This window comes from Grampus griseus, assembly GCF_964374135.1.
Source record: "Grampus griseus genome assembly, chromosome: 13".
Classification (NCBI taxonomy): domain Eukaryota; kingdom Metazoa; phylum Chordata; class Mammalia; order Artiodactyla; family Delphinidae; genus Grampus; species Grampus griseus.
The window spans coordinates 51,985,435-52,012,596 of record NC_139007.1 but is presented as its reverse complement, the minus strand read 5'-3'; the positions used below and the strand labels follow the sequence as shown (position 1 = coordinate 52,012,596).

At 36.5% G+C, this 27,162-nt stretch overlaps 1 protein-coding gene across 2 annotated transcripts in view; it reads right to left on the bottom strand.

Annotated features, from left to right (window-relative positions):
* The window catches only part of NKAIN2 (sodium/potassium transporting ATPase interacting 2), a gene marked incomplete at both ends in the record, with an annotated part of 967,930 nt that overhangs the window by 126,995 nt on the left and 813,773 nt on the right, over nucleotides 1-27,162 (bottom strand). The window contains one exon of one of the 2 annotated variants that reach the window (XM_082669379.1): nucleotides 16,725-16,925. The exons of the other annotated variant lie outside the window; for it this stretch is intronic. Within the exon in view, the coding sequence (XP_082525505.1) occupies nucleotides 16,725-16,925 (201 nt within the window). The remainder of the gene's footprint in view (nucleotides 1-16,724; nucleotides 16,926-27,162) is intronic. 2 annotated transcript variants of the gene reach the window in all.

The following is a 27,162-nucleotide window of genomic DNA, read 5'->3' as shown; positions in this document are numbered from 1 at the left end:
ATGTGTTGAGGAAGAGGGTGGGTGGGAAATCCAGGCTGATCTTGATCAGAGAACAGAGTGTATTCTCTACTTAGAGCTGAACATTTATCATGACATATGCTGGCTGCACAGTCAAAGCTTATCACCGCCCACAGCTTCCGAAGCACGACAGGATAGCTCTGCGGGGGGCCGCTTCCTCGGCAGATGCGGTTTGATACGTCAAGGGCAGGACCTGAGTAAAGTGGAGGTAATACATTCAGCTGGGCCTTCTTTGTGTGAGTGACGGGGGAGGCTTTATTAATTCGACCTCATAAAATTTTTTAAAATGCTTATTTAATCCAGTTTATCGTTCTCTGATGAGAACTGGTCATAATTTCAAGTTGGAATATATCAATCTTTATATTAGAGAACATTGATTTATATTGACCCTAAAACATAGATCAAGAGGAGAAATTTCATTCAAGTCAGCACATCGTGTTTATATTTTATCACAGGTGTTGGGAGTCTTTTTCCCTCTGGACTGAAGTGACTTTAAATACTACTTTGCTTACACAATTCTTTATAAGACTTAATTCTGAGCTGACACAATATTGTCCTATGGTTGTGAGTTCCTACAAAGATATTGGTGTCTACTGTAAGAACGTATGTCACATAAGCTTAAAGTTAATATTTCAGCTAATAAAAGATTTTTAATGTTATGCCCCCAGTCAAACGTTGTGACTCTTTTATAAGTCATAAACAAATTACTACTGTGACCACTTTCAAGTGTATGGTGTCAGCATCTCTTTAAAATAGACTTTTTGAAATTTTCTAACTTATGACTATAACATTCCCCATTCTACACGGGACACTAATTATTAAAATTTGGTATCTCGCTGATCATAGCTCTCTGGCTATTTCTTTTCTTTTTTTTCTTAACATCTTTATTGGAGTATAATTGCTTTACAATGGTGTGTTAGTTTCTGCTTTATAACAAAGTGAATCAGTTATACATATACATATATCCCCATATCTCTTCCCTCTTGCGTCTCCCTCCCTCCCACCCTCCCTATTCTGGCTATTTCATGATTAGCCATTTCTTGATAATTTGTCCTCTGAATCTGTTCACCATTTTATTTAAGTCTGTCACCAATAATTTTTATTCCTAAAAGAAAACTTGGATTAATACATGTATATAAATGCTTTGGGGATTGAAGTAAATCTTAGCTTTCTTGAAGGATATGCATGTGGTATCCCTTGCCAGTGTTTGCTCTCCTCTCTACATTTCTCTGACATTTCCCTTGCCTTTCCTGTCATTGTTCTCCTCCCTCTGTTCCTTTCTTTCACTATGTTTCTCTTTCCTGCAAGTTTGTCTGCTTCACTGGTGCTCAAGATATCAAGACTGAATTTCAATGATCTCTCAAGCCTTTATTTCCATTTCAGCTTTCTCACCTGTTTATAAGTGAGGTGCTTAGAAGGCTAGAATTACAAGAAACATGGAATCTTTTCTCACATGGAAAGGAAACCAGAGGGATTCTAAATTATATCCAATTATAGATTTTCCAAGCATTCATTTTCTCTATCCCCATATGTCTCAATCTCCTCTCTTCATTCCCATCTATGGGAATGCATATGCAGCAGAGCACATACACTGTGCATATACCGTGGCCATAAGCAAAGTAACCAGAAAGCAGCAACATCAACAACATAATTACCCCCTCTGAAAATGACATCATTCTATAGCAAGCATCAGTGAAAGGCTGCAAAGACATTTATCTGAAAATACCAATTAAATTACTAGATTAACAATATACCAACATGATGCATCAAACCCTTATTCTGTGAACTTAGAAGATTTGAAAAACATGTAGTCTACATTCATTCAGAGATGTTCTTCTTTCTACATAACACTTTCCCAAAAAGGAAGTAGAAGACAGTCCACTGGTGTGATCTCTATTAAACAAGATGATATTCTTAGGTGGGAAGCAGGAAGGATGGATAAAGGATGTTAAAACAAATTGCTACTGCTTTATAGTTGGCCTTGAAAATAAATAATATGTAGATAGAGCTCTAGGTCAGATTTCTTATAGTGCTAACAAAACAGTAGGTGAATAACTGAAACAATATAAGGATTTGGAAGAATATAGGGCTGTAGAATATGACTGGGTTCTAGCTTAGTCTCAACCACTAATTGATGGGCCGGCAAAATGAAGGTTTTTGATAGATATGCAACAAGGAAATTTGTATTATTGGGTTCTTATTTCTATACACAGACACCTTACTCACTGTTAAATTGCTTCTTAATCAAGGTCATTAACTAGAATACAGTCACGTGTCAAGAAATGTGCAAAAACACCTTCAGGATCTAGAACAGTTCACCAATCCTATGCACTTTGTTCATGGGGGGGGCCCTTATTGTGACCCAAAAGTGAATTATTGTTTTTTTAAATAATTCTGATGATCTCAGTTTTCCTATCCACGGAAGACTAAAAATAACATATAGAAGCTGGAGAAGCAGAAAAAGATAATTTTGGTCAAATGAGGCAGACAAAACTCAAATGCAAGGAGAGTTCAATTTAGAAAATTTATCATAATTAACCACACTCTTAACAAAGAAAGAAGAGAAGGAAACTTGACTTGATAAAGAGTATAATACAAAAAAAAAAAAAAGCAAAACAAACCCAGGAAGTATCATCCTTAATACTAAATTTTAGAGCATTTACAGTAAAGGCCAGAACAAGACAAACATGCCAGATTCCTGATAATAGATCTATAGTTCATTATCATGCTGGCAAATAGAAGAAGACCACACAAAGATGTAAGGTCAAAGGAAAAGAGAGGAAGGAAACATTATTATTATTTGCAAATGATATGTCCACCTACACTGAAAATCCAAGAAAATCTACAGGCATGCCTTCAGAGCAACAGGATTCATCAAGGCTGCTGGACACAAAATCAAAATTATTCCTAAATCTCAATATTTACAGTTGGAAAAAGTAATAGAATTAAAAAAAAATCAAGTTCATAGTTGTAATAATATCTCAGGTACCTAGAGAGGTTCCCTGGGTACAATAAGAGCTGTGCTAGTCTTTAATGGAGATAATTATTAAATTCATTGTGTTATATAAAAGAAGACTTGAAAATTATACAGCTGTGACATTTATAGTTGGAATAATCAATGACACAAACAATGTCTCTCTGCTCAACACTGTAAGATATTATTTATTCCTTAATCAATTTTTAAAGTTAGTGCAACTTCCAATAGTGTTTTTCATAGAACTTGATGCACTAATTTAAAATTCATATGGAGGAATGAAAGCCTATGAAGAACCACTTGATTCTGAAGAAGAAACAAGAAGTGAGCATTTCCCCTATCAGATATCAAAACATATTATAAAGCTATAATAATTAAAGAAGTCAGGCATAAATACAAGGATAGTCAAAAGATCAGTAGAATAGCATAGAGAGCCTGGAAACAAAGCATACAGGTAAATGAAAATAACAGAATTAGCAACCAGTGGGGAAATAAAGGATTGTTCACTAAATGATTTTAGGACAACTTTCTATTCTTATGGGAAAAATCAATTAAGTATTGTTCAAACATCACACTAATAAAGAAAAGTAAATCTAAAATAAAGAGGTAAATGTGAAAAGCAAATGTTTAGAGTATTTGTTTTAGAATAAATATAGGAGTGTATTTTTGAGATATCTAGGTGGGTAAAATCTTCCTTAAGTAAGGTTTAAAAAGCACATGTCTTAAAGGAATATATTTGATAAATTTGACCACATCAAGATGGAAGACACAACAAAGCTAAGGGAAAGACTGGAATAGTAATAATCTCAAAAAGATGGCTTTTCAGAATATTATTTTAAACTAACAAATATTTTTCAAAACTTGAAAAATAGACAAAAGGTATGACTAAAGAGTTCACAGAAAGTAAAACCTGAATTTCTGCAAAGCACATGGAAAGGTCCTCATGTTTCTGAGTAATTAAGGAAATACAGATTTAAACAAGGTGACAATGCCACCCCTAGATTACTGAGAAATTTGAAAGTCTAACTTCTCTTAGCTTTTAAGGTCCTTGAGAGGAGGAGAGCTACGTTAGGATTTGTCTTGGTTTTGATCGTTTCCTAATTGACCTATAGGCATTTAGAGGCATCAGTCAGCTGCACACTACACGGTGGGAGGTAACAAGAAAGGACAGATGAAAAAAGAAGATGGTAGTGATGACGCAGGGGATGAGCCAGGAGCTTGGGAAAGGAAAATGCCAGTGCAGGCCTATTTTTAGGAAAATCTCCAAATTGGGCCTGATATAAAGCTGGCACCAGATGTGTAAAGATTTTTTTCCTTCTGAAGGGACCTGAAGAATGACCAATGTTTTTAATAAGGATAATCAAATCTTGCTAAACTCTTCCCAAGATCCCTATATACTGAAAATAAATGACTAATACAGAGAGCTTCATCTAGTTGGAGGTCACTTTTTTTATTCTCCTTTGACTCTTGTTTCTTATCTATTTAAAGACTTGCTCTTTGACTACAAAATACAGCAAAATAAAAGTGAAATGTGATTACATCATGGGTGGAATTTGAAATCAAATTGCATCATGGGCCTGCAGTCTTACCCCAGACAGAGGATATAAAGGGTCATTGTAGGTTTCCCTTTGCTGGATTGGAGCCTGGGCAAACCTGCTGAGACAGGGGTTTGAGGGTATGATCTTCTTTCTTTTTCCAGCCAGAGTGAACAGTGCCATCTCTGGAATATGGGAGCAAATCCCCCAGCCAACTGGAGGTTCCTAACTTTGGCCTGAGATGTTAGGGGGGTAAAAATGATCATTGACTGTGTTGAACACTTCAGCCAGTCTCTGTTCTTGGTGTTTTGAAATGTCCATATATTTTCAATTAAATAAAGTACTGTCTGGCTCAGAGAAGAGAGGCCTTTCCAAGATTGGCAGATTAAAAACCAGTTAGTTGGACACACTTGCAGAGTTGTATTTATTATTGGATAAGGCTGTCATTTTAAAATTGCTGACTCTACAGAGACAAGACTCCGTAGTCATGAAGGCTTACGCTCTCTTCTTTTAATATTCCCCAGAGAGCCCTGAAGAATATTCAGTAGACTGTAACAACTCATTAAAGATCAATCTAACTGACTCTTAGTTCTGTAGAACATAAATATGCTCCAACTAAAGGTCCTCTTTTGTTCTTTGGAACTAGAGATATTTCCCTTCCTTCTTCCAAAGTTTCAAGGATATACAGTTAAAAGCACTGTCCCATAATCATAAAGTAGAAAGTTGACTGAAAAGGATTCAGAAGCCAACATAATTTAACAAAACCCAGTCTGGGAGCTTTTTCCAGAAAATTCCCTTTAATATGTTAGAAAGGTGAAAGAGATGGAAGCAGTCCCTACAGTAAACATTCTTGAAGACACTTCGGTAGGAATTTATTTTGTGCCCAATAGTCTTAAAGGTCATTATCTTAATGATGAAGGTGACGATAACAAAGGAAACCTAAGTTTCCTGACTCACAAGATTTGATTTCCTCTATTAGCTAAAAGCATGCATCACTGCAGATTTGTAATTCCTTCATCTCACTTCTCTGAATCCTGGAGCAGTAGCTACTAGTCCTACCAAAGAGTGTTCATGAGGCACAAAAAGATGGTTGATGAACTTTTCTCCCAGAGTAAGAAACTAGTCAGTGGTAGAAGAGTTAAGAACGGTATTCTAGTCCACCTCCTAAATACTTAGAGGAGTGTTTCTCTCTTTAAAATGTGCTCATTGTCAAGACAAAAGCAAAATTATTGTATAACTCTTGGTGTCCATTCTAATACTAAAGGTAACTCTCCCTCTCTGTACTTAAAATGATCTCAATTTGTAACTACCTGGATTGCCTCCAGAATCATCTATAATTTATTTTATTTATCCCAGCTCACCTGGAAGAACTCAAAATGACATGGTGACTTTGGTTTGTGAGGTCAGAATCAATAGCCATTAAGAGAATGAGGAGATTTTTAAATCTAGGGGAAAAGCAAGTACTTAAAATATCCCTTGCGTCAGCCTCAAAATTCTAGGTACTCAGACAAGGCGCACATGGTAGAATTTTATCATGATGCAGTACATAGCTTTAATGCCTGGAGAGATAGGAGTGAATACAAGAACTGATCATCAATCAAAATTAAGAGCTAAAGTTCAGCTTTCAGAGTATTTTGGACTTGTGTGGCACATTTAGAGAAGCACACAGATCCTGAAGAAAGACTGAGATAGATGAAAGCGGCAGATAAGAAAATTTTATGTAAGCCAAGTGTATGAGTTTCTCTAATCAAGTCATTGGCATCATGTAAATGCCAGACGCCACTTATATACAGCTTAGATACAGCAGATGTTGGCATTTCAGTATAGGTTGCCCTGAGAGTAACCTGCCCTTGAATGGAAGAGGAAGTTTACTGGCAGAGGAGAATGATTTTCTGTGAACAGTTATAACCCCAATAATAGAACTGTTTTCAACCAGAGGTTGCGTGGTGGGAAAGGAGGAAAGGTATAACGATACCTCAATTCCAATCTAAAAAAGAATATCAGCTGCAGTTTAAACTGTGGACGTGTGGGTTGTATACATAGAACCTTCTCCTCCCTCTCTTCTCAAACCTCAAGGCTTTATGTGAAATGGAACAAATCACATCCCTTGTGGTTCTGCTCTGTTTGGTACAGCTGCTTGCTGCAGGTGGTGCCCTAAAAATATATTGTTTGTTTATTTCGCAATATAGCAGTCTGCAGAGTGGTACCTAAACAGGCAACAGCTCCCTGCTCCTTCTGTTAGTGAACCAAATGATGAAAGACTAAGACCTCTGCCAACCTAGCATGAAAGGGCCCAAATAAGAGGTGCAGGTAGCGCTTGAGGCTCAGCTCCTGATAAGTTCCATTTTCTTTGGATTCATGAAGCGAAGCTGACAAGCAGACTATCTGTCATCAGAGCCTCTGACCAGGTTTCAGCAAAGCAAAGCCAAGAAACAAACCGCCTTTGTTGGGAGAATCATTGTGCTTCCCTGGAGATTAACATCTGTAAGCATATGGGGTCTAAAGGGGGGAAAAAAACTGTAATGGATCACAAAAGGAAAGTAAAATTGAAGATTAATCGCAGGTAAATGTTCATGTAGATTCATTTAAACAAAGCTTTCAATGATTTTTCATTCATAACTTAAATGATCAAATAACTGTCACAGCCACGCTGGCAGGGCACTCAGAGTTCATCCTGTTTATGGTTGTTGAACACAACACAATAACTTATATGTGAAAATGTTTTACCCACTATAGTTAAAATAACGATACACAAAATGATATTTTCATTGGTACTATTCTAGATGTTCCCCATTGAATGATCTTTAAAAAACACCCCCCCAAATTTCAAGGTTTATATGAACTAATTTGTATAGAGGGAACACTGATGATAATGAGTCATGCCCATCAAACTTTGGCAAGGCATTGTTTACTGTAAAAATCTTAACATCAGTGGGATTGTGATGAATAGATTTTACAATCTAATAGATGAATAAGTAAAATGTAACACTGGAAGGGATTTTCTAGAAAAAGCTTGAGAAAGATTGACTTACAGCAATCAAATATTTCCCTAAAATTCAGTGATATAGAAATGCACTGGATTATTAACGTGAATGGAGCCACATTTGCAGTTAACATTAACGAAAAGGGTCATGTGAGAAGGAACTCCCTCATTAAGTACAATACAATATAATATTATGAATTGTTAGGAGAAGAATAGAAGTGAGAAACATATGTGTATGAAAAGTTGTGGTCTTGACTCAAAGGGTTACTGCTTGAGAGGAATTTAACAATGAGTGGGAGTCGGGACAAATGTAGCCATGGAGCCACAAGGACTGGAATAAGCAAGAGAATAATGAAGACTGGGAATCACACACCCAGTTGTGTGGGTTGAGAACAGTAGAGTTTAAAATCCTATCTGTAGGACTGGTAAAAGCAAATGTACAGAAGGAATATTACAGATGGCTCTTTTTCTACTGTGTAAACAATATTTAGCTTAAGTGTGTTTGCGCATAGTTTTATTCCTTTTCACTCAAGTATAACACACTAAACAATAAGTTATCCCTTGTATTATAGCTATCATTATAAATCATCTTTACATCCTTCTTTTGAGAATGCCTTGCTGTTATTTGAAAACACTAACGCATTCTACTGTTATTATTCTACCACTGTGTGTAGAAGTTCCTGTGAAGAGGAAGTTGCCATCAAAGACTTATTTCTTAAAAATTTTTTATCATAATAACTGATCATGAGTGGAAAGGCATCTTACAGGCAATGATACGATCTGTATATGACAAAGGAAGATGGTAACCTTTGTTCAAGTTCAACAGCTTGTCATGTTTTTCAAAAAAATACTTCATTTTACTATATATATTGATACTTTCTTTCTTTCTGAAATAATTTATGACTAAAATTAAATATAAGAAATGGGATTGCACATCATTCATTGTACAGTACTCTATGGAAGTAATTTAAATCTAATTTGTAGGACTGGCAAAACTTAAATCTAATATTATTCAAGAAAACCCAATTATTAGTGATTTTTTGCAGGCTATAATCCTTACTACCATCTTAAATATATTGGTATTTTTATTCCATGATGTTTCCAAGCATTCTCGTAGATCAAGTGATATTATGTTTTGGGGGTAAGCAAGTGCTTCAAACATTACATATAGAAGCAGATATTGCAATCTGATGATAATGGTTGATATGGGATAAAACTTGCCCCCATGTAGGCTGGTGTGTCGATACACTAAATAGTATCACACTGAATTTAAGAATCACAGTTCTATCCGGGGAGTAAGTAAACTTTAGTTCATTTTTGCACATCGCTGAGTTAGCCTGACTAAATACTAGTGTTCTTCGGAGCAGTGGACAAAACTGAGCTAAGGAGAAAATAAATAATACCACTTTTATTGTTTTCAAGGCAATTTCTTAGACATTATCTCATTTAGTTCATAATTACAGAATAGTTTATTATGCAGCTGGGTGTAAGATTTAAGGATTGTTACTCCCAGACTGTGAATATTTTACCTGATGTTTCTGAATTTGCATGTAGGGAATACCAGTGAATATTAAAGGCAAAAAATGCTTAGGTTTAATTTGACTTTAGAGGCTGTTCAAGTTCTTGCATTCTACTTGTTCCCAGACTCGCAGAACTGCTCACCAATTTACAAGGGCACCTTTCAGGAATAAAGCAAAATAAAATAAAGCGCATGACAACTGATTGTTCAGGGTTTATTTTTACCAAAACTTGATTGACATCTGTGGATAAGACATTAAGGTGTTATGCTCTGAAGGGATAGTGTTCAAATGAATTTGTTATCGTCTAGAGGAATTGAGAATAGATTAGAAATTTAAACATGTGCCCATTTCAGAAGTATCAGTTGGTCTTGGTATTTCTTACTATTCAGGGATAAATCCAGTTGGGGTTCTAAACTTAGCTTGTGGAACATTGTTTATGTGCTTTGGAGCACTCAATTGTACCAAGAACTGTCGTTTCCCGATTCTATTTACCACCTTCATTCTCTTAATTAAGCAACTTTGTCCATTGGAAAAATCCCCTGTTTACAATTGTGATTTGGTTTTTCTTACCATATATTTGTGACTATTTGTATAAACTATTCTGATGTTGCAGAAAGACAAATCACATTTATTTCCTTTATTGACAAGCAAGATTGTGTATCTGTGTACCCAAGAGAACTAGAGTTGGAGCACTGTGTATAATATTTGAAGCCAAGCAGCAAAGCTGTTGAACCATCCTGGGAGCTAGGAAAGAAGCCGAGTGCTTGTCATTCTGTCCATTTCCATCACAGACAACAGGGAGTTTTGTGCTAAGAAGAAAACTATTGTACAGTTTTGCACATTGGACTAGAATCAGCAGACTCAGTTTGCAGTCCTAGCTCTATACCAACTCACTCCTCAGTGTGGAGATATGGTAGGCACGGTGTAAGTACAGATTCAGTATTTGACCACAGGTTAATTATGTGACTAACTAACTCGTCACATAACTATGTGCTTTACCCTGCAGTACTGGAAGGGAAATGACTCTTGAGGCCCAGAAAGGAGTTGGTGGAACAACCAGAGCTATGGTACCATCTTGGCATATAGAATCATCTTCTTGCCCAAACACCTTGTGTTTCTGAGCAATTCAGGACATTTGAGGAAACAGTAGTAAAAGAAAAGGGAAGGGACTAATATTTCTGGTGAAAATTTTGAAAAATATATCCACCTTGGCCCTACCTCAGGCCTAAGGACAAAAAAATTTCCAGAAGTATATTATGTTTATGGTAATCTTTTAAACAACTGGGTAAGTAATTCCTCGTCTCAGCTAGTGTTAGCAACCACTGCCTTAGGGGAATGGGTAGGGGCCCCAAGGGGACAGGGGACATCCCTGTCAGCCCTCCCCGAGAATTAAATGCCTGCTCCCCACTCTGTGGCTCTCTATGGACTGTGGGAGGGAGGAAGGAAGAAAAAGAAAGGAAGAATAAAGGAATAAAGAAAGAAATAACCACTGCTTTAGAATAATGGCTTCCAAACATTTCTCCTCCCACATACCCTGAAAGAAATTTTTAAAAATCCACTTGAAACTAGGTACATTTGAAATTCATATCTGATATTTTCATCATTAGTCTGGCTAATGGCAAAATAATTTATTTTGGCATATTATAAATATTAATATATTTTAAAGATACATTATTTATTCTTATAAATATATCCAATGCGATTTGAATACCAGTATGATGTGAAGTTCACTTTCATGTAAAAACACACATACATACTCTTCTATAACAATCATAAATTTTATGTAGTTCCAGTTTCCACAGAATATTTTCCTAATGTGGTATGTTTATTTACTTGAAAGTTTTATATTGATCATTCTATCATATTTCTCTGTATAACTATATATAGTTATATATATATATATATACACACACACATATATAAATTTGTATGTGTTAAATTGAATATGTATAAATTTAAAATCGACCTTTCTTTCCCATGTCCATAAGGCATTAAGTGTTAAAAATGGGCTTTTTTTGACATTTAAATTTTTTTTCCGCTTTACTGAGGTATAACTGACAAATAAAATTGTAAGATACCGAAAGTGTACATTATGGTGAATTGATATACATATACATTATGAAAGGATTCACACTATCTAGTTAATTAACATATTCATCGCCTCACATATTTCTCTCTTTTGGGGGGCGGTGAGAACATATAAATGTATTCTCATTTGAGCCATTACCACAATTATTATTTTATACAATAGATCAAAACACCATAGTCTATTACAAATGTTGATCAAAATAATTACATAAAAAATAAAATTTCATTTGAAATGCGTTTCTGATTAATACTAGAATGAGGCAGAGTTTAGCATGAATTCTATTCTAGTTGCTTTTGTTTTAGGTTTAAGCATTTCTGGATTTCTGGAAAGTATACAAAATTTCTGGAAAGTATACAAAAAACACCACCAAGATATAATAAACAGCCATTATGCTTGTAACTCTTTCTCATAAAGGCACCTAGATTAATCTGGTGTATATAAAATATGTGGGAAATATTACTTAATTTCAATATATTTTTATCAATTAAAAACATGTGCTTTGAGTGTATTTTTATCAAACTGTGGAGCTGCAGGTCTGGCTAATTTAGTTTATGCAAAATGGTGACTCCAATAACATAAATGGCTAAATCATTTTTCACTGTAAAACAAATCAACCAAATCAAACTTGCTTTTTGTCTTAAAAAAACTGTTAATTTTTCAACTCAAATAAATGTCATAGAGAATATCCACATTGCAACCTTTGCACTTCTGAATGCAGCAGTAGCTGGGTATCAGCTCACACCATTTCTCCCACTCATCCCTTTAAAATGGTACAAGTTCACAACTTAGATTTAATATTTACCACATTAATAGCAACGTCCTAGGCTACGTGAAAATCGTAACCCAAATCTTTGAAAATCAGACCTCTGTGGATAAGTGTTTCCAGATTATAGGAGAAAAAGTCAGCGTGAGCAGTAAGGCCCTTTACTCTCATATGCACGCACCACACACTTCAGCAACGTCTAGAGAAACACCATGTGCCATTCCCATCACAACCCCAAGTCAACTTGGATAAAGGCAGTCAAAATTTTTGCAAATTTCTTCACCAATGGTATTCCTAGGCAAGTCTTAGCAAGCCAAATGGCCAACATATTATAGATCATTAACTGGAAATAATTGGAAACATCTGTGACTCTATCCATCTGAAAGGCATATATTTTACTTTCAAAAGTTTTTGGTACCATGATGTGTTGAACAATGATTTCTATCATTTCCAGCACTCTACAGAGCACAGAGTTTTATGAATAGGGAATAGATATAACTGAAGCTTAAACTGGACAGTGAACCTAATTTTTGGCTATGAACAGGGCACCAGAAACTTTTCTAAAGTTTTCTTCCCTGCTAATTTGTACACAGTTTCTAAGCCACTTTTAATGGCTGTAGGAAAGAGTAAACTTATTTATATTTTTACCAACATCTTCTACTGGTCTCTTAAATTAATAGTCAACCTGCTATGAACTTATAAGTGTGTCAGAAGTAAAGGAAATAAAGAAAAACAAAGCCTGGCAATTTTGGTTGGAGAAGTTCATATAAAATTTAGAGATACTGGTCCTCTGGAGGTAGCTGGAGAAGAAAGGGATTAAGTATTTGCTTTTGTTTTCCAATGAATTATTTGGAATTTTAACATATGTTTCAAAATAAAAAGTTACTTCAGTTAGTACAATAAAAGTTTCCCTTGATGATTCATTTATTTACATTTCTTTGTAAAACATACTCCCTCTTCATTGTGTTGGTTATAGGAAGTAAGGTATAATGTGTGTGCATAACAAACATGAGGTATATATACCTCCCTTCCCCTTACCCATGGGAGACATAGCTAATTAATCACGGCATTCTTTGCTACTGAAGAGAAGTCTGAATTTTAGGGTTTCATGAATCTGTTATCTATCAGCTGATGCCGGCATGCAGATTTAAGCCTATTTCCTTTCCTTGGTACCAGAGAAAAACTTAGGTCAGCATGTCCACCCTCCCCACTTACTAGCTAAGAAATCTTGGGAAAGGCTTTTAATCTGTTCTGCTGCCCTCACAGGACTGTTACACAAGTGGAAAGATTAAATTCCCATAAACGCATTTTGTAAACTGTACAGTTGCAATCACACATTGTTTGAAGAAATAAGATTAATTGTTTTGTAATGTAAACAGCACCATCTCTTCAGTTAATCTCTTCCTGGGCTCTTTCCATACATATTTATTTTATCTATTTTGTAAGTGCAGTTTTTTTTTATTTTTGGTTTTATTAAAACTATCCACACCTGTATTCCCTTTGAATGTGATATCTGATCCTAACCAGAAGAAAATGCTGCTGGAGGAGAAAGCTCGAAATCTCACACCTGGCTCATCATTATGGCGCTCTGGCAGTCCTTTCTTCTCGGCTGGAGGCTGTGTGATTAATAACCCCTCTTCCCAATCATATGGATATAATACTCGTCTTCCTTTGGCTGGAGATGGGAGATATCTTATAAATGTGTGACGCACATGGGGGCTTCGTGATGCTAATCTCAAAATCAGCTAGGAGTTGATTGGCAGAAAACCGAACAATGGGGTGACAGGTGTGCTGGGGGTCAGGAATCTGTGAAAGAGAGGCTGAGTGAGGGTGGAGGAAAAGAGCTAGAGAGATTTGGAGTTAATCAAGAGCAGTAGCTGGGACAGCAGCCGTTTATGAAAGCAGATCTAAGCCAGATATCCTGGAAGAGAGGGCAGCTTCAAAGGCTGGTGAAAACAAAGAGAGGTGTGGGAGTTTAGCTGACTTCACAAAAAGCAGGATGGAACTAAGACGCCAAGATGATGCCATAAATGGCACAAACGTATTCTCTGTGTACAACATTCCCAAAGTGTGCCTGTCTGCCCCAGGTTTGTACCCTGAGGAACCACGCCCATTTCTGATTATGACAGCCTCAAGGTCAGAGACGCTCTCATTTGTTTCTCTAGATGCCAACAGGGGACATGCACTCAGGAAGTGTTCACCGGACTAGACGGAACTAAACATTGGATTGTCAGGAAGTTGATTTGGGTAACACGAAAAGGGGAGAAGCAGAGAATCGAGCCACAATTTCACCCCTTAAACATGCCAGCAGAAGTGACGAGGATGACTACAGGAACGTTTAGTTGGAAGGCTTCCAATAACTAGGCGGAGCACATTGTTCAAGATAAGCCCCATTTTGGTTTGCATTCTAAAATTCTAGTTAAGATGTGCTAAGTTTTCTGCATAGCAAATGCTTTCACCCCAAGGCCAACTAGACGATAACAAGTCCAAAGACGGAAAGTGTGTTGAAACTTTTCCAAAAAACTGGCTTGGGTATCTGTTGCTGACTTACTCTCTCAGGTGATCCAGTCAGCATAGCAAAAGAACTACCCCAGAGAGAAGAACAGGTGGAAAGGGGAGAGGTACGGGTGCCACATCCTGTGATGGCCCGCCCAAACGATTGCCCCACTCAACCGGGGTCAATGCAGACAGGAGAAGTGAGAGCCAGTAGCTTGATATATTGGTCACATCTGCTCTTAGGGACACTTCATCCATCTTCTTTGCACTCTAGTCACTTTGCCTTTACGGATGGTTTTTACTTATGTAAAAATATTTTTTCTTTGGGCAGTATGACAGACTCAACACATGCTTCCGTGTCCAAATGTATTTCTTTAGCAAATTATCTGCAAGCCAAAATTTTATGTGGGGTTTAATAAATCTGTGAATATAGTTGATACATACACACTTTAATTCAAATAACTCTCTTAAAATAGTCACATTTAACTATCCATGCACACAGACTATATGTTTACATCATCCCTGTTGCATAAGTGGAAGTTTTCCAAAAATTCTGGGTACAGTAGAAAGAGGGAGTTCCAAGGAAGGAATATTACCTCTAAAACTCCTCTCTAACACATATATGAAGGCATTTAATCTGTCGCCAAATACCAGAAATATTTTACTTTTCCCATGTGAGAATGAATACTTCACCTAAATGAATTTTAAACAGTGAAATGACTACTTCCATCCCATCAAATCTATCTTTACTTAAAAATAATCAAAATGAACAGGTTTAGAGTTTCAAACTATTAGAGAAGGTTTTTTAGTTTTGTTTTTTTAATTAAGAAGTGCTTCAGCTTGGACATATTCAAGGGAGGTCCCTCAGTGCTTTAGCCAAGAACATAATTCAAATATTGTGGAAATAATTTATGCTACTCTTCAAATATTTACAGGTCTCGCGCCTTCCTGACCAATTTGTGATTGTGTAGGACTGTGTGTCTAGTTCTGGACAATGAACTACAAGCAATGATGAGCTTCTCCTCCCAAGGAGGAGCATTTTAGTGCCATTGTAGACACTCCAGATCTATCCTTGCTCTCTGGCATGGCAACCCGTGATGATTGAGATGGTGGCTGTGTCCCTAGCCTTGTTTCCTTAGTGACAGTGATTGGTAAAACTTCCTGCTGACCCATGAGAATAAACCTTTGTGGTTTTTAGTCACAGAGACTTGGGAAGTGTTTACTAGCACAACATGCAAAGCGCATTGTGATTATATATGTGTGTGTATGTGTATGTTTATATACATGTATTCCTCTTTTTTTTTTTTTTTTTTGCGGTACGTGGACCGCTTACCGCCGTGGCCTCTCCCGCTGCGGAGCACAGGCTCCGACGTGCAGGCTCAGTGGCCACGCCTCACGGGCCCAGCCGCTCCGCGGCATGTGGGATCCTCTCGGACCGGGGCACGAACCCGTGTCCCCTGCATCGGAGGCGGACTCTCAACCACTGCGCCACCAGGGAAGCCCTATTCCTCATTTTAAAATATCTAATAACTATATATTAGTTACATAACCTAATACACACACTCACATAGTTTCTTTTTAAATTGCAGAAGAATTTTACGTCAACCAATTGGTGCCATTCTACCCAGAATATTTTATGTCTTGTTATCTAAGAATTGTGAGTTAATATCATTCTGAAAGTAAAGAAGGAGGCCACAAGCAGATTCTACTTGTATTGTTAGTTGTTTATAATTGTTAGGACGGTGCACCTCAGTTGCAGATCTACATGGAGTCTAAGAAAATATACGTAGATCTGCACATACACAATCTGTAATAAATGAATGGAGACATGTATAATAAAGTTGAATGAATAACTTTATGAATCCCACAAATAACTTTACGAATCCCACAAAAGTGTGCATTTAGTTTTAGTGAAAGTTCTTCAAAAACAAAGGAGTTATTTATAACTCCAACTGCCTTCTTGTAGAGGGAGGGTTCTTCATTGACATAATACTATGAAAAATAGGGGCATGATAGTCTAGAAGTGGAATTTATAGAAAAGCTGAATTGTTTTGAAAAAGGTGGGGGGTTGATAAAAAGAGATGGATGGTACCTAGGGTAAATCTAAGAAGAAGCTAGGGCAAAGGGAGAGGGGAGTTCCCAGAATTAGCAGCACAGCCAGAAAGAAGCACTTGGCCCACAGCACAGCCTGGTTTAACCTGACACATCCCTGTTAAAAGTGGCACTGATTAGGAAAAAGCACAGAGCCACATTTTACCCACGGGTTCCAACTGTGTGCACTGAGTTTGCACAGAAATAAAACAGTTCCGGAAGCACTAGAAGGAGTGGTTGGCTGTCGACACTTACTGCGAGGACAATCTGGAGGGAACTATGAGCCACTTCTATGTACTGGTACTCCAGAAAACACCCCGAGACCGTGATGTAGCGATGGTCTTCTGGGGCCCAGTCTGGGGCAGGTGTCACTGATGTCACCGTACATCCTGGTCCATTCTCCATCCACCAAGATCGGTGCATTGAAATATTAAAAGTCAGGATAAGGTCTGTTTCCTGCAAGAAGGCAATTTATAAGGATGAGAATTACTTTGTAAATGTTAGTTAGCTTATTCGGACTGAATTGCTTTTGAGTTTCCCATTTTGAAATGTAGGTTTCTTCCCCTCCCCTTGCTGTATTTTATAGGCAGAAAGGTAGCATCTAAAGTCAAACTATCAGTTCCACCTGAAAATTATGTCTGTCGATTTCATATATGAAGGTTTGCCTGACTGCAGTGATACAAATAAAAATACTTATTAGTAGAATTGTCAGACTTACATTGTTACACTGAAAAGTCTTAGCTTTTAGGACTTGTAAATATTACAAAGGGAGTGTTTTAAGCTATTTTTATCAAGTGCAGTTCATCTTCAGCCTGCTATTTTCCTCTCCCTCAGAATATTTACCTTTTGCACATTTTAAATGTTAAAACTGTACATCAGTTTGGCAAAATTTAACACAATAATGTGGTTAGTGGTTAAAATATGTGAGAACTTTACTTAATAAAACACATTATTTCTTGTCCCCCCACCACTTATTATTATTTTAGAAAATCAGGATCTTTTCAATCTTGCCAACTCCTAATATAAAATTGGTCACAATACTTCTTAAAAAGTATCATCAGCAAATTATTGCAGGGTGAAAATAGTTAAGTCAACAACTCTTTAGATGAGGTTCAGCATGTTAGGTGATGTGCAGCTACAAATGGAATGATGGTAGTTTCCGCACTAGTGACCTTGAAATCACATACACAGATGTGGAGATGTCAATAGCACAGGGACGAATGTTGTTTTCCAGGAAGAGAATGCATCAAACACATCCTAGTATTCAGCAAGTCATGAGGGAAGATTCTAACAGAGAGGATCAGTGGTGGAAAAGGAATTATTTCGGTCTCAGTGATAGAACCTCAAGATAATAGATGCCAACTACTCTTATGCCAAAATGAGGTACCAGATTGACCAGGCCGATCCTGCATAGGAAATATTAAGACATATTCACTTAAACTGAACATATGAAAGGGCTGAGCATAAGTGATCAGGGAATTTGGAGACTGGAAAGAGTATTCCTTCGGAGAGTGCTATGTTATGAGTCTCATCATCTCCATAAAGTGGTGGTAAGGGAGGGGGTAAGGTCTCTTCTCTTCAAGCCTATTGAGAAGGGCTTCAAATTATCCCTTGGAACCTGGGAGATACAGCAAACTGGTTTCTGACTCAGTCAGAATAAATCTCAAAATAAAAGCCTGTGGCTGGAGCTACGTGCTAAGTGGCCAAAAATGTCTTTTTTATTGCATTAGTTGATTTTTGAATAGTGAACCAGTCTAGTATAAATCCCACTTGGTTGTGGTGTGTAATTATTTTTGTACATTGTTGAATTCATTTTGTTTGAAAACATTTTGTTAGGATACTTGCATCTATATATGTAAAAGGTAGTGTTCTTTTCCTGTATTTTCTTTGGTTTTGGCATTAGGTTAATGCTACCTCATAGAATCAGGAAGTTTTCCATCTGCTTCTGTCTTCTGGAAGAGATTGCAGAAAATTGGAATAATTTCTTTCTTAAATGCTTGGTGGAATTCACCAGTGAGCCCATCTGGGCTTGGTGCTTTTTGTTTTGAAAAGTTATTAATTGAGATATATATATATCAATTCATTCAATTTATTTAATAGATATAGGCCTATTCAAATTTCTTCTTGTGTGAGTTTTGGCAGATTGTGACTTTAAAGAAATGTGTCTATTTCACCTAGGTAATCAAATTTGTGGGCATGGAGTTCAGCTCTATACTGAAGTCTGTCTTCTCTACTACAGCAGCTAAAATAAAATTTATCTTGCCACTTATAACAAGTTTCCAGTGCAATATTTTTCTTAACAGCTCTCATGTCTTTCTCTTACCTGGTTTGCTCTCTTATTTCACAGAGTACATAATTCACGACTTTCTTAAGAATAGGTGAATGATTTTAAGTCTGAAGTGTTTTTACCCTACTTTTATATTAATTGACTGATATTTTGGATGGATATGTGCTTCTTGGTTGAAAATCTTCTCTCAGAACTGGGTGGCTGTTTCTCCATTATCTTCTAATTTCCATTATTACAGTTAAGAAATCTGATATCATTTTGTTCCCTGTAATTTTTTATGTAACCTGTTTTCTTTCTTTTGGTTTCTTGCATCTTTTTGTTTTAACCAGTGAAATATTTCAAAAACATCAAAAAGTATAGAGGATATTATAATAATACCATTATACCCACCACTCAGTTTCATTGAATCTTATGTTATATTTGCTTAAAGTCATTTTTTAAATAAAATTTTATACATATAAATGATGCTTCCTCTGTAGTCTTCCTAAATATGATTTCCCCCTTCTCTCTCCACAGATAGTTACTATCATGATTTTGGTGTCATTATTCTCATGAAAGCTTTTTGTAGTTTTACTGAATATTTACATAGTTATTAATAATACAAAATGCTGGTTTTTTAGGTTTTAAAATATATATATACTCTGTAACTTACTTTGGTTCCATGTTATATTTTTGAGGTTTATTGATGTAGAAAATCTTTTTAGCTTCAAGTTCTGAAATTCAGTAAAACAGTATCTTGATGAGTTTCTTTTTCACTTAGTTTGTAGAGCATCTGGAGGGACTTTCCATCCAAGAGCGCTTTCCTTCCATTCTAGAAAACAACCTACATTATATCCTTAATTGTTCCCTCCCCTCTACTCTTTTGTGTTACTGCAAGAAGCTCCTATTAGTCAGACATTTGTCTTTCAGGATTGATCTGTTACATTCTTATTTTTTCTTTCGTATTGTTCATATCTTATATTTCTCTTTACTCTCTTGTAGATTTTCTTTACCAAGTCTTCCCAAACTTATATTGAACTATGGCTTTAATTTTTAATATTTGGAACTTTAAAGAGCTAATTCTTCTCTAATTGTTGCTTTTGTATAGTTAATATATTTCAATTGTTTCTTGGCTATAAATTTTCTTATTCTCTGAATAGTTATTCTTTTAAAATTGTGTTTCCTACTTTGTTTTTGTTTTATCCAAGTTACTTATTTTTACTAAATAAGTAAACAGATAAGTAGATAATATTAACAGTAATTATCAAGGATCTACTATGTGCAATAGGCAATGTTCCTACCTTTGTGAGTGTTCATTTGGGGGTGAGGTAGATGGACAACAAATACATGAACGTATCAAAATGTCTGTGTAGTGATTAATATATGCAGAAATATAAGCTCAAGTAAAGAAATAGAATAACCAAGAATTGGATGATGGGGAGTGTAACACAATATTAAATATAATAGTAAGAAAAGATGTCTCATTATTTTGTATTTGCATGAGTTCTGAATGAAGTATAGGAGTAAAGAGAGCAGATATGGGGAAAAGCATTCCAAGCAGAGAGAATAGCCAGTGGGAACGCCTGAATATTTTCTATTATGTTTATTTTTGCCTCTGACTTTCTTGTTGGAGCTGTTCCTTAGAAGTCTTTCACAAAAGTTGTCCTTTCATACCAAAGAGAAACTAAAACTTGGTTGGCAGTTTGTCATGCATTAGTGGGCTGATCAGCTGGTATCCTTCACATATGATGACTGAGCAGGGCCTTCCAAATGCTAGGTCTGTAGGGATTGGTAGGACTTTGTTCTGGGTCTTCCAATTTACTTATGGGGTATACATCAGACCACAGCCTCCTTGGGCTGAACTGGGGAGGAGCTGATGCTCTTGCTACATAATATGCAGGCTTTTTTTTTTTCAGCACAGTATTTAATTTAATGCTCACGTATTCAGAAACTTAACTCATGCCTGCCTGTGCTTCAAGAGTCTTACCAGTCCAGAGGAGAAGCCTCGTTGCATAGACTAAAGGAGGTGCCTCAGGGCAGTCTAACTGCCCTTTGCACAGATTATTCAATTCATTCGCATTTTTAGTCCTGTACCTCACATACACCTTCCACTTCTAAATCCTGACTTTTCCAAGGGTTTTATGGGTCAAATCTGTACATTGGAACCCACTGCATGATCATAAGTTTTAGGTTTTTCCATTTGCTAAGTCATGTGCTAATCCTCTACTTTCTATCATCCAAAAACTGTTGACACTTCTTGTCCATTCTCTTTTTACTGTGTGTTATCATTTTTTTATTCTTTAATACCACGTGGTGGAGTTTCAGGATGAAATGTAAGTAAGTACATATATTCAACCAGTGATCATTAACTGGAAAGTTTCTGGCATTATCTTACATTCTTATTTAGTTTCTTGTGGACATTTAAACAAAAGGTCTCTGTGTAAGCATAAAATAATGCACACATAAGCATGTGTGCCTTATTTTAAGCACAAAATATAAATTCCTGCTTGTAAAATAGACAATCGAAAGGTCTCCTTAAGTCCCCTTAAGTGCAACAGAAATTCCTGAGCATGACCTGCTCGATGCATAATCAATAGGTTATTTAATTCCCATATATTTTGTGATTTTGAGTTCAAAATTATAAGGACTTTTGAGACAAAGAATAAGTCTTGATAGCACAAAATAAGGCATAAAACCACAGACCAAATCTTGTATATTATCAATGAATTCACACTGAAAAGGATACAAGATAGGCTCAGAATTGTAAGATTAAAAAACTTTTACATCTAAAAAGACTTTAATAATTATATGTCCAGAGTAGTATAGTGTAATTTGTATCAATATATTTATTCATCTCTCTTAGTAACTATTCAAAAAGTTCAGATTAAAGGACCCCATTATTGGTCATGTCATTTTTCAAAATAGCAGGGTCTGATATATTACATGAAAGCTGTTATTAGCATTAAAAAGTTGTTTCTGATGGGGTTGTATGTATTCAGGGCAACACAAGAAGCCTAACTGCTCAACAAATAATAAGCATTTGATAATTTAAAAAAGAGCATTGAAAAGTAAATGAGAAAGTGATACTAGTCATGTCTGAGAATTTCAACAAAAAGCTACAATTTACTTTCACAATTTATGGCATTTATTGCATAATCTATTCTAATAGTAAACAATCGATTCAATATTGCAAAGATTAGAAGGTGGAGGTAAGAGTGAGAAGCTTTCAGTTGCAGTTTAAAAAATCTGAAATATTTTCTTAAATTTCTGGAGTTTTCTATTAGTTCTTCTTTTGAAATAATAATATTAAAAATTGATACTCTCGCTTTTATAGATTGATTAGTTAGTATCTGAAAGTATAGAAACTATGCTTCTTAGTAAATGGCAATTAGGTTATAGTTATCAGGATAGTTACTAACAAATATTAATTATTCATATACCATATGCAAAATACTCTACCAGGCCGTGATGATGAGAAGAGATGTAAGATGCAATCTCTAACATTACAGGACTTATTGTCTCTTTTGGAGGGCAAGGTATAGAGATAAAATGTAACAATAAAAGGAAGCATTTGATAAGCACCTAATGAGAGGTGTGGACAATGCGTGTCTGGGAACTCGGAGGGTGTGATGCCTGTGGACTCCAGTGGGGCAGCATCTCAGAGATGGGAACTCTAGCTGGGGTTTAAAGTAAAAGCCAGGTTAGATAGATCCACAGCCTGGGGGGAAAAGACCATTTTAACTGGCGTGGACCAAATAATCAAAATTGTAGAGCTAAGAATACTTGTGTATTTAAAGACAAGTAAGTAGCCTTATTTTTATGAGATGAGAGTTTTTAAGAAGGAGTAGTGTGTAAAATCACTTCAGAAAAATAAGTTGAGGACAGATTGGGGAGTGACTTAAATGCCAAACCAAACATCCTGGCTTATTGAAAGATTTTTGATCAGGGACAGGACATTGGCGCTATCAAACATGAACAGAGATATATTACAGAAAACATAATCAAGTCTCCTGTAGGATTGGGGTGGACAGTGCAGGAAACATGTGGTGAGACCAGTACAGGTGCTGTGTTAAAAATAGTCACGATAGAGGTGATCACACAGATGCTATAAAATCCAAAGGCTTCATCTTAATCACCCTAGACTATTCTGCTGAGTTCCCTAAGTGTCCAGGGAGGTGAGACCAGGATCACCTCAGAGTAATACTTTATATTATTTTAATACTCTCAGAGTAAGAATGGGAACAAGTCAACATTACATTAAAACATACTTCTGGTGCTGATATTAGAGGAAGGCCAGGCAAGCACATTGAATGGTAAGAAGCAAAATTTAACAACAATAAAAATACTCTGGAAGGTCAAAATAGTTATATTAATAAAAGCATGTGTATTTAGACATTGGGACTAAGAAGTAGTTAGAGAACCCTGTGATTGAATGGCATCCTTAATTAGCTGAGGATGCAGGAGTTGGGATAGTGAGGAAGGCTATATTTGACACCAAGAATCACTTATTCTCAATGAACTCTTTTTTTTCTTTTTTTTTACAACCAAATATACACTGAGTTAAAGTTTATAAGATCATCAGAAAGCATTGTGTTATATCTCATTGCCAATATCTATATGTGGATACTAATTCATAGGAAATTCTGAAAAATTCTTTAGAATTTTCACAGCTTATTTCCAGCTGGTGAACTTAATATTCTAACGTTAAACATAGCTGTTTTCTTCTGTTAATACATGCTTAAATCTATGCAAACCTGCTCATACATATAAAAACCCTAATGCCAAATTTATCCTGGTAACACAAGAATTAGTGAAAGCAAATCATATCGTTCAAGATGCCAGGAAGAAGGAGCTAAGAAAATATGGTTTTGAAAAGATAAGCAAAATTACAAATGCACTTTATTTGACAAGTAGAATGAATGTTGCATATATAGGAGTGCAGCGTAGAACATAAGGAAGTTCATATCTACCAACTCCAAAATCCAAAGTTGTAATTCATCCTACTATATGATAAACTTAAGAAAAGTAGATGGAACATCAGAAATATATTTGTGCCCCTACTTTCTTCTAGAATCCTTAACTATGGGTAACTTTGGGAAATGGCTGATTATGCTTCATAATTCAACATGACACCAGAGGTAGTGTTAACTCCAGTTCCTGGCTCCTGTCTTTAGTTATTCAAGGAAAAATCAAGAAAATATTTCTGTGAGCATGAAAAACATTACAACCATTCCTCTAAAATCAATGAGGAAAATCTGATATTTGGATTTATAAAATCTAGTTTTAAAAACAAAGCGTGTTTCCTCCCACTATGTGGAAAGATTCACTAAAGAGGTAGTACAAAATGTTTCAAGTTCATTGCTATTACATGTTTTCATTGTTTCTTGCCTGAAAACAGGTTTCTCATGTCTGTGTTGCGACAAAGGCCATTATTTCACTTTTCTAGATCTTATCCTAATTGCCCCCTTAGTCCAGATAAATGTTCTACGTTATTCTGCAACTGGTCTGCATCCTGAGCATTGTTGCAAAAATTACATTTTAATGAAATCCTCCTCAATACTTCTTATTAACATCCTGCATTTATCTCTGTATTTAAATTAATATTTTGGGCTACCCCTTCTAAGCTTTTCCTGATTAATTCCATTCCTTTTTTGAGATCATAATGTTATAACTGGTGTGTATGTGTGTGTGTATATATGTATATATATATATATATCGAAATTATCTTGGTCCATTGTTTTCTTCTTGTGGGAAAGGGATATGTTAAGCCCCAATATAGTCACTGTTCCTGCTTAGGAAATACATATTAACTCTAAGCTAGAGAAGAAAGTCTGCGTTGGGAATACAAAGAATTTTGTTTCAAGGTGATCCTTGTAATGTTCTGAAAGAGCTGTGTGGAAGGAAGGGAGAGGAGGGAGAGAGGGAGGGAAAGGAAAGGAAAAGAAAGAAAGAATTCAGAAAGGAAGCTGCCGTGCTGTTAAAGTTAATTGAACCTCCAGGCTCAAAAGTCTTGATTATTTTTTTACTTCCAAAGTTAGGACTCATCAGCCATGAGTGGGATCTAAGTTTGGCAAAATGAGTCTTCCCTCCTCTCTTTCACACCCTTTCTAGCATATGCTAGAGGCAGAATTTTCTCAGCTGGTTACAATAATGAAAGATCAACTTCTCACTGACTTTATAGTTTTCGATGTACTGAAACCTCTTCAGGCAGCTTTTCCTGCTGTTTTCTCACTTTCTCATTTGTTCCCACCCTGCAGGTATCTTTTCCCATTTTGTGAGTGTTCCTTTCCCGTCTAAGAGCTTTGAAAAGAGATCTACATTCCCTCTAGGGGCTTAGGGACACAAAGAACAGGTTAGCTATTTCAAGAGAAGATGTTACTGCCATTTTGGCACTCATCTGAAGGCCACCATTTCCTTTGTTTCTAAAGTACATTTATGTGGATTTTTTTTTTTTTTTTGTGGTACGCGGGCCTCTCACTGCTGTGGCCTCTCCCGTTGCGGAGCACAGGCTCCGGACGCACAGGCCCAGCGGCCATGGCTCACGGGCCCAGCCGCTCTGCAGCATGTGGGATCTTCCTGGACCGGAGCACGAACCCATGTCCCCTGCATCACAAGGCGGACTCTCAACCACTGCGCCACCAGGGAAGCCCCCACATTTATGTGGATTTTTAATTGGCATAGAGGCAGAGGTGCTGATGATACTGAAGGCTTGGTGACATTTCAGGAACACTGAAATGTTCTCCTCAATGGTTCCCCACCGTTACTGCCAGTCATTATCCCACCTATGTGTGCAGCCCACCCCCCCGTCCCGACGCTATCATCTTCCCAAAATTGGAAATGCTGACTTGGATAGTATCTTCACTTGCCCCCAAAGATTTTAACTTGTCAACAGAATTGAATTGGGAGCCCAATCACATTTTGATCCATAGTTCAAAATGTCTCTTAGTTAAATTTATTACCAGAAATGCTAATAAAGTTTTATGTCCTTTCCTTTCTTCATTCATTCTCTGGGAGAGAATAATGCATGGGAATATAACCCAAAATGGTAGCAAGATGGAGATAAGCGAAGCATTAATGTCATTGATGCTGGACTTTAGAGAGCCATCTTTCAGTTATTGAGAAGGACCATAACTAGAGATGCAATGAAATACTAATTAACAGAAAATTTCTCTATAAGACCTCTTAAACCTTTTCATTTTGAAGATAAGTGTATCTCCTAGTCCATTATAAATTCTTCAACTTACTGTTAAGTTTGAGAAAATGTATATACTGCAAAAAGAAAGGAAATAAAACTTTTGTATTTATTACCTAGACTATGCCTCAAGAACACTTAGAAGGAGAGATTATTATCCTTATTTAACAGAAGAAAAAATGAGGCTGAGAGTGCATATATAACTGCATCAAGTTATTTTTATTAAGGATGAAACTAGGTTTCAAACCTATTTTTTGTCTGAATGCATGCCTTCCAACTAAACCTTGTTGCCTCTTAAGGAAATTCTCTTGGCCACCTAATCAATCATTGCCAAAACACCATATTTGGTATTCTTTAGGAGGATGTTCTAGAAGAAAACCCAGTGGACTCATAATTCATACAATTTATTTTAAAAATTTCTAAATGCTGTTCAGAAACCTACACAGCACTATAAAAGACCTGGACGTGTCCTCTTTGGTGGTTTGCTAACGCTAATCCAAAATTCATTGTACCCTGAATTTACAGTAGAGGTATATTAGCCATGCATTTAGATGAAGGAGCTTTTAAAGATATTTTAGTTGTACTTTATTCTCATGAGAGATTTTTTTTTAAGTGGTAAGATTTGTCTCTTGTCTTGTTTTATCCTGGCAAGTACATAGATCAATACTGCTTAGAATTTGTGGAGACAAATATAAATAAACCTCTAAGTCTAAATAAAACACCTTTAAGTATGTACCTATTTCCTTTGGATTGCTTCCAAAGAGCTCTTTGCAGCTTTTGTAATGCACAAGTCCTAGAGGCTACTGGTGGAAAAGTCACTGTCTAGAAGAAAACACTGAGAAATAGAAAAATACTCCTCATTACTTTTACATAGAAAGAACACTTAGTTCCTCTGTCTCCTTTACAAAGAGGGGATATTCTTCCCCGAAGTGTAAGAGGACAGAGAAGTAGAAGTTGGGAACACAAATGTGGGGAAGAAACAATTCAATAATTTTGTTACAGTGGTGAAAAGGTGAGGATGAAGTGAGGTGGTGGGCAGGAGAGTAGTTCATTCTAGAAATGGTGCTGATGTTGCAACAGCATCAGTCACAACTCAGTCCTTCTTATTTATTTATTTATTTATTTGCGGTATGCGGGCCTCTCACTGCTGTGGCCCCTCCCGCCACGCAGCACAGGCCCTGGACGCGCAGGCCCAGCAGCCGCGGCTCACGGGCCCGGCCGCTCCGCAGCATGTG